The 8,882-nt window shown below is 31.4% G+C and overlaps 1 protein-coding gene and 1 pseudogene across 1 annotated transcript; both read left to right on the top strand.

Moving 5' to 3' along the window:
• Nucleotides 1-3,853: 3,853 nt before the first annotated feature.
• On the top strand, nt 3,854-5,420 carry LOC104732090 (uncharacterized). The gene is made up of 3 exons (XM_010451612.3): nt 3,854-4,530; nt 4,691-5,040; nt 5,173-5,420. The coding sequence occupies exons 1-3, from the start codon at nt 4,110-4,112 to the stop codon at nt 5,212-5,214; spliced, it is 813 nt and encodes a 270-aa protein (XP_010449914.2). The 5' UTR covers nt 3,854-4,109; the 3' UTR covers nt 5,215-5,420.
• A 2,279-nt stretch (nt 5,421-7,699) lies between these two features.
• LOC104732088 (monothiol glutaredoxin-S7 pseudogene) lies at nt 7,700-8,347 on the top strand (annotated as a pseudogene).
• The last annotated feature ends 535 nt before the right edge of the window (nt 8,348-8,882 follow it).

Genomic DNA, 8,882 nt, shown 5'->3' with positions numbered 1-8,882 from the left:
AGACCATCAACAATATATTATTTGCATAAATATGTCCCTATTTTTATTCGTAATTAACTAATTCACCCCAATACTTCACTTTATGTAGATTAGCCACATCTCCAGCTCTAACATATCAATCAATACAATAAAAGAAGGATGTGTTGTTTTCCTTGTATAACACATCAGCCTCAACATTGAAGCTAATGTTGACACCTCAGTTAAAATTAATAACTAATAAAAACATTTCAATTAATACAGCTAATATTTATAAACCAATAAAAAAACTATGTGCCACTAGGCATGTCAATTAGGCCCAAAGCCCGCAGACTGGTCTGGCCCAAATCGGTTTTGAAAAACACCAGATTCGGACTTAAATATATATCCAGAAAAATGGGATTTTTGGACTCAGTACGTTCGGACTTTAGAGTTTTTAGGCTTAGCCCAATCGGTTTCGGACCGGTCCGAAAAACTTTATACAATAATTATACTTTTTTGTTAATATTTTTGTTTGATTGCAATATTTTTTTAATAATTTATAATAAATAAAGTTTAAAACTCTAATCTTAGTTTTCATATTTACTTAATAACCTTACTTAATATTTTTACCTTCTTTATCTGTGATATTTTATATGAATTATATATTTTTATTTGGTTAAAATATAAAAGTTTATTTGGTTTTAAATTAATTATTAATAACCTTACTTAATATTTTTAAAATCTTTATCTTTGATATTTTCTATGAAATATATATATATTTTTATTTAGTTAAAGTATAGAAGTTTATTTGGTTTTAAATTTTTTATTTTAGATTAAGTTGTTTTAGTGAATATAGATGAGTTATTTAAATTTTGATTGATTTGTTTTATATTGTACCTTTATACATTGTTTTTTAAAACATATTATAAACTAACTTATAAGTTTGAATTTTTTATCCGTAAGATAAACCTGAAAAAGCCCAAAAAGTCCTTTAGCCCTGTTAGCCGGGTCGGACATTAAAATATAGGCTTGGAAATATTTCGGCCCGGGCCGAGGAGGGCTCAAATATATATGGTTTTACAGATTTCGGGCTGGAACGGCCCGAGCCAGCCCGATTGACACTCCTATGTGCCGCATCACGTTGTCTTTCACTTCATAAACCCTTGCCGACATAATAAAAAAAAAAACACGAAGACTCTAATTGTTTGTTCTTCTCCTTCACACTATAAGACTGCTCTTGAATTCAGTTAGAGAGAAGAAACAAAAGAGTCGTCACAAAGTTTTGTCTTCGATGAAACAAACATAAAGAGAAGAAAACACAAGACTCGTGCGGCAAGAGACATGGAAAAAGCATAGGTCATTGTTAAAGAGGCAAAGCAATCTCACCAGATTCACCTTTGATTAATTCGAACAAGAATTTCATTAAAATCTACATATTCTGAAATCAAATTCTCCGGTCATCGAGAACTCTTTGGAAGAAGAGATGAGGTTAAAAATTAGGATAGGGAAGAAATTTGAAAAGATAGAGTAAAGAGAGAGAGAAGGAGAGAGGAGAGAGAGAGAGAGAGACGCATAGTGATGTGAAGAAGAAGGAAGAAGAGAAGAGAGACATAGAGATATTAATTCCTCTGGTAAGCCCCTCCCTAACCACACAATTGTCGTCTGATATACAAAACATTAAAAAAATTCACAAAAGAGCAACTTAGGCATGACAAAGTTCATTAATTTCTTTTAGAATCGCAGGTCCAATCAAGGTAAAGATGTCGTTTTTATTCAAGCTTTTAGGGTTGCTTCAAAAAGAAAGATTTGTGTTTGTGTAAATCGACTCACCTCTTCTTTGTTGACTTAGGTCTTGAATGAAGATGATATTGTGCAAATTGATGCTTTGGACAAGAACATTTTCTTTTTTCAAGGTTTAGTAAAATACAGATTACTCACTACAAAAAATCAGGTGTGTTGTATCATTTATTTTGTATCACAAAATAGAATGAAGTAAATTTAAATTAATTATTTTTAAGTGAAGCAAATAAAAATGATTAGCATCAATTAGATCATTTGATGTTATAATTATCTAATTTTACATCAGTTATTTATAATTGATTCAGTTTCAACTAGTTTGTATCACTTTTTTAAAATTGATATAAAATATATATTTATATCATTTAGATAATTGATGTGTTTTTTTCGTTGGATAAAATCACTTTTAAAAACGATTTAAAATTTCATCAATTAAAAACTGATGTTAAACAAAATTATATTTAAACAATTAATAAGAGATGATTGTATCCCACATCGAGTGGGAGAGAAAAAATGATTAAAAAAACTGACTATAAATAGAGTGGTGTAGGTTTATGTTGTTTAGTGGCTTTGGGCATTGTATTAAAGCCCGTGTAGCTTAACCAATTTTTTAAAAAAAATTAGTTAAATATCTGATTTTAGTCGGTTAAGCGGGTAAAAATCGGATAACGATTAATTTCAGTGATTTGATCATAATCGCTGCGGGTATGTTCCGATCAGTGCCTAATCGAACGTGTAATCGGCTAGGCGCACGACTTTTAGAACATGTTGAAACTGATGTAAATATTCTAATCATTTGTGATAATTGACACTAATTTTAAATCAGTTTAACTAAATGACATAAATATTAACATCACTTAAATAAAATGATATAAACGTTGACATCAATTTTAAACAAATGATATATATTGACATTGATTATAATAATCGATTTAAATATTTGAATATTAGCATCGTTTTGATATAAACTGATACAAATTATTTGCATCGACAAAATATAAATCATTCATTAAAGTGATGTAAATTATTTTTGCATCACTTAAAACTGATACAATAATAGAAAATAAATGATTTAATACAACTGATTTTTTGTAGTGACTTACTACTACTTCTCTATGTGAAAATTATCATTTTTATTTCCCTTTCGATCTTAGTAAATTTCAAAAGCTTCATCTTTGGTTTATGTCAGATTTATGAGACAAAGGTTGAAGTGTCTAAACCTAAAGTACTCTAAGAGATCCATCAACAACATTTAAAATGTAGACATCAAAGAGTAATATGCCTTGCTGTTCTAGAGGGTTTGTGAGTGAGAAACAAATCAAGAACTAATGGTTTCTAATCCCTAAACTTATTTGGTAGAAAATTTAAAATCTATTCAGAAACTAAATTTATGAAATTAAAAACTCAAGTATCATGATGTAAATAATAATAATAATAAAAGTACTATTGAAATTATCAAAAACTTATGAATTGATTCCAAATAACATATATTAAATTATGAATCGAGAAAAACAAAACAGAAAAATATGATAAAATAAAAATAAAAAAACCAATCCCGCGGCAGGTACTAACCAAGTCATGTTTAATTTTACAATACTAACTCGTAAATTTTTGTTGTTGTTGTCGGAATATGAAATATTTATATACTTTTTAAAATGGAGATTTGAATGGCAAATATCCAAATGAAAACACAAACCGACAAACGTAAGTAGTTTAAAGTGATTCAACCATTTTTTTGTATTGATCGATCATCATCTACCCATGCACGTCTTTCACTTATGAGTTAAACCAATTATATATGCATCTTATTCATTTTAATCAATACGATGATGAAAGTTTCAGTATGAAATCTCTTTTTGTGTATATATATATATATATATATATATACATTTGGGTTCAACGAGTTATTCATTTATTTAAAAAGTAATTATATTTATAGAGAGAGACATGCATGGGATGTATTTAAAAAGTAATTATATTTAGGATACATCCCATGCATGTCTCTCTCTAACTAAACATAACCTTTTCTATTCTATTAATAAAAAAAAAGAAACTAAATGATCTTTAATTTTGTGAAAAATGGCACTGCCTTAAGTTTGGAACACCAAAGAATAACTAAAACGAAAAAAAATATTTTTTTTGTCTAACAAAAGTGAATCACAACGCAAGAAAACAACTGGAATTTGTTTATCGGTTTCTTCAATCTCCTTCAATAAAAATCCATCAAAAGATTCATCTTCTTTTCCATCAACCCTTTGATTTTCTCTTCAAAAAATAATTAAAGACAAGGAGCAAAAAAAAAAAGAAGGTTCTTGTAGGAAAAGAATTGGTATTTTAATTAGAGGAAACAACAAATGGGTTGTGGGAAATCAAAACATGATGTTGTTACGGGAAACTACACAAAAAAGATCAGAAAATTACCTTCGGAAGTTGAATCAGTGAAGGGAAAAGAGAACGAGACAATTGAAAGACAAGAAAGCTGTCGGTGCGGGAAAAAGAACGACATCTCCAACGTAGTTTGGAGCGACCAGCCAGAGATTACCGTAGAAAACAATACCAAGAAGCCGGAGGAAAAGAACGATGTAGGAGATTATGATGAGAAGACGGCGGTAGAGATGACAAATGGTGACAAGAAACCGGAGGAAATGGAAACAACGGCCACTTCTTCTCCCATGAAGGCGGTGGCGACGATAGTGCCCGAGAATATTGTGACCGAGGAGACCGTTAACGACGTGAATGAGACCGTTCCACCGGTTGTCGTCGAAGAACAAAAGGGTATGCATTCTAAAGTTGATTTAATGTTTTGTTACATATTACATACATTGCAAAACTATGCATACACCCAATTTACGTGTTACATAACTTTTTCTTGTAAAGGTGTACGTTTTGTATAGAAAATTTGACATAAATCTTCAATTTGTTTTTTCATTAGCAGAAAATAGTGATATTGAAACGGTGGCAGAAGAAGAGAAAAGTGTAGAGGATAATATTGATGGTGATGGTGATGTTGATACCGAAGTTCCATCTACTGAGGTCGAAGAACCAAAACCGGACGTAGAAGCTCCTCCAGTCACAACGGAATTAGAAGTTTTAGAAATCCCGACCACCGAAAATGAAGAAACCGCAGCCGCGGAAAATGATGAAACCGTCGAAACAGAACATGAAGAAATCTCAGCCGCTGAAAATGATCAAACCGCAGCTGCGGAAAACGATGAAAACGTTGAAACAGTAAATGATGATGAAACTCCAGTTTTAAAGGATGAAGATAAAGTTGATGTTGAAGAGGTATAATAAGTTTTAAGTATTTACATTTAGAGCGTCAATATTGGTTGGTTCTCTACTGCTAGTTAATTAGTTTGATCTCATTTCAAGAATTAAACTCCTCTCTAAAGCTTACTACATAATTGGGTTCTGTAGGAAAATCCAGCCGATATAGCAAAGGAAGTTGAGTCGGTATGAAGAAGGGAAACGGAGAGCATATACAACAAGTTTGATACTCTATGCATCATTGAATCAAATCTATTGTTTCTTTAAAAAGAGAAAAGGAAAAAAAAAAATACCAATTTTCCTTTATTTATTCTGTTTAACCTATATTATGCAATTCGAAAGATTGTATTTGTTTCACTTAAGCGAAATTGAATCTTTAAATGGAATAAGTCATTACATAATCGATGGTTGCATTGTGAACATATAGCGTGGTTTTGAACTATCAGTGGGATAAAGATGTCTTTTAAATATTACTCTAGATTTTTTAGTGAAATCATAACACTGACCCATAAATCCCCTTTTTAATAAAAGGGAAGTACACAACTTAAGTTTTATAGACTTTATAAAAAAATATAAATGGTTACAAATGCATACTAATAGGTTATATACTCTTCATAAGATAACTCTTTATATACAGATAATAAATAATAAATCCATAAATCGTGGACTATATAGATAATAAATAATAAATCCATAAATCGTGGAGCAAATATATCATGAAGATCACAACATAGTTATTTCAAATGATCTTCTTTTTAATAAAAGAAAAGTACATAACATAGTTTATATTATTTATATTATAATATAAAATAAAGAGAAGTACACAATATAATTTATATTATAGTGATTAAATTATATTATTTAATTTAAAATTATAATCGTTGAGTTATTTCAAATGATCTCCTTTTTAATAAAAAGAAGTACACAACATAGTTTTTTTAGACTTTATATTTTTAATTAATTATAAATGATTACAAATAGGTTATAGATAGGTTATAGATTAATTCATATATTAATGGTTACACCTAAATATTGGGTGCAACCTTAATTGGAGATATTCCAAATTGATAATTGATATATTAATGGTAATAAATAAATCATGGATCTTTCAAACTGTATTTTTAGAAGATTTTAGTCATATATCAAATTGTTTCCAAAGATCTTTAAACACAATATTAGAAATTTACTTTCCACAAATTTTATTGATAAAGCATAACGCTCAATAAAAATTAGGACCATGCTAGAGCACAGATTGAATTTTGTTTTTATATTATAATTTTAAGACTTACAAACTCAAGCACGAGTTAAATTTTTATATACTCTAGCACGGAAGCTGTTGGACACACTCTAGCACGGATTAATAATTTTATATACTCTAACACGGGTTAAAATTAAAAATATAAGACTTACATAATACATTTACATTTCATGAATAATATTTATAATAAAAATTATTTGCATGAGTTGCATCCAAATAATATTATATACAATTACATATATAATATTTTAAAAATAATAAAATGTATTTCAACCCGTGCTGTAGCACGGGTCCAAATCTAGTTTTGTTCTTATTTAAACATGCAGACATTACGTATATTAACATCTCGTGTATAAAATATAACACATGATAAGATGTCTCGAAAAAAGTGATAGGATGGTACGAGTGTATGGAATTAGATGCGATCATATGATATGTGTTATGTAACACATGTACGGGATATGAATATGACGACCTTATGAAAAACGACTCTGCGGATCAATGATGGGCCACACCATTGATCAATATATACCGAGAAAAAAAACAAAAAACACAACAATGTGGTTCCTTTGAGCCTTATCGTCATGGAATGAGATCGAATTTTAGCGATGTCAAGAATCATACAAGACTTTACTTTATTCCGAAATCGATTTATGATGACATTTTAGTGAGAATAATAAAACAAAATGGTTTGATGGTAAGTGAAGAAGCCACGTAATCCTCAAAACAACAAAATAAGAGACTATTCTGGAGATATACCTTACGATCTCGAGTCTTCACGAAGTGGCGCTCTACTTTAACTATGTTCGTATGTATATGTCAAGGGGTGGGGTTTAATTAAGGTTGTGAACCTGTGTACAATGTCGATCTTGTTTAGCAGCTTTAAGTAATTAAAGTGCATACATAACTATAGTTTATTTATGTATTAAAACGGATCACAAAGCAGAAAATTTTGTAAAGCCTCAACACATAACACTAATACAAGTACAAGTAAAACTAAATATATGAAAATTATGAAGTATATGCAGCAAACGCTAAGTAGATTGACTTTAATGTTATAGACAATGAAACTATATGGCCGTACTATATAGATATGACATGATTCGTCCGTATCAGATATTCTTCACAGCTAAGATTTTGTTATCTGTACGTTTTACCGAATTAGTTTTATTCTTTACATGCAAGAGGCAAGAGTCAAGAACGTGTAAACCGATCATTGCCTCAGGGCCTCACATTCTCTCGGATACTCCCACTATCTTAATTTTCATTATATAAAATGTGTTCTTTGTTTCATGCTATAAAGTTGATTCCATAAAAAAAGTGCTACATCGAACCCATAATATGATAACTTTACGTACCTTAGGATGCTATAAATAGAGGAGCCTTATAGACAACTCTGTACATTAAACATAAACTCAAAGTCAATTTTTATCTTAACACACACAAAGATATAAACAATCTCTTTAAAAGTCTCAAGTTTTCCCATTTTCATCTCTAGTTTCGCATTTCGATCAAAACACACAAATTTTATCCTTTAGTTTGCAAGCTGCTTTCCAAACGCCCTTCCTTTTACATTATAATACCAATGGAGAAGCTACAAAAGATGATCTCCGAGAAAACGGTAGTGATTTTTAGCAAGAACACTTGCTGCATGTCGCACACAATCAAAACTCTCTTCTTAGACCTTGGTGTGAACCCGACAATCTATGAGTTAGACGAGATCAACAGAGCAAAAGATATAGAGCAAGCATTGGCTCAGCTTGGCTGCAGCCCAACCGTGCCAGTGGTGTTCATAGGAGGGCAACTCGTTGGTGGAGCCAATCAAGTTATGAGTCTCCATCTCAATCGTTCTCTCATTCCAATGCTTCAACGCGTTGGGGCTTTGTGGCTTTGATTACATAAAAAGAAATACTTACGCATAGATTGTAGCTTTGTAATAATTAAGGATGGCAAAATAACATATACATGTCGGTATAATTAAAGGATAGATTGTGAGGATATACCTACGTATTTTGTAACGTGTGGGTATACTTTATACATAATAAATAACCTAGTGTTGTGTTTCTATTTTTCCATGTTATGTTTTTAATATATATGTCCAATCCTGTTGAGAAAAAAAAAACTCGAGACTTTTATTTCAGTTTTTCTTGTCAAAAGAGCGAAAAGCTACTTTTTCCCCTCATCACTTATGTTGTCAAAGTTGCGAGAGAGAATACAAGAAGAATTACGGATATTTATTGAGATATAGGTTCGCCCTAGTTTTTTTCTCCCAGACACAGACACGAAGCCCGAGGTAGCTTCTCGCCGAAGATATGGTCCTTCCCATCCTCTGGTGTCTTTCCACCGCCCTCTTCGCTGCCTAATCGATCTGCTTCTCCTCCCGTCGGTAGATCTACGACGCCGGCGAAGCTTGTCTCCACTTCCATGACTCTGTTTCAGCTTTTCCTGCTTTCAATGGGCTCCTCCTGTCCAAGACCACCGGATTTAGCGCTGCGGGTGAGCCTTTTGTCTCCTCCGGATCCGTTAGACCCACCCGATCCGCCAGATGACAAGTTCATCTCACCTTGGTCGTTGTCCTTCTATTGCTTCCGTTTTTCCAGTG

The sequence above is a fragment of the Camelina sativa genome, chromosome 12 (assembly GCF_030686135.1).
Source record: "Camelina sativa cultivar CO46 ecotype springtype chromosome 12, ASM3068613v1".
Taxonomy (NCBI): Eukaryota; Viridiplantae; Streptophyta; class Magnoliopsida; order Brassicales; family Brassicaceae; genus Camelina; species Camelina sativa.
The sequence above is the reverse complement of the archived record's forward strand: the minus strand, read 5'-3'. Positions and strand labels throughout refer to the sequence as shown.

Excerpts from the sequence above, each read along its gene's own strand:
- LOC104732090 (XM_010451612.3), top strand. The coding sequence starts at position 4,110 with ATGGGTTGTGGGAAATCAAAACATGATGTTGTTACGGGAAACTACACA. Across the intron at positions 4,531-4,690 it reads TGTCGTCGAAGAACAAAAGG|AAAATAGTGATATTGAAACG; the intron begins GTATGCATTCTA and ends TTTCATTAGCAG. Across the intron at positions 5,041-5,172 it reads ATAAAGTTGATGTTGAAGAG|GAAAATCCAGCCGATATAGC; the intron begins GTATAATAAGTT and ends TGGGTTCTGTAG.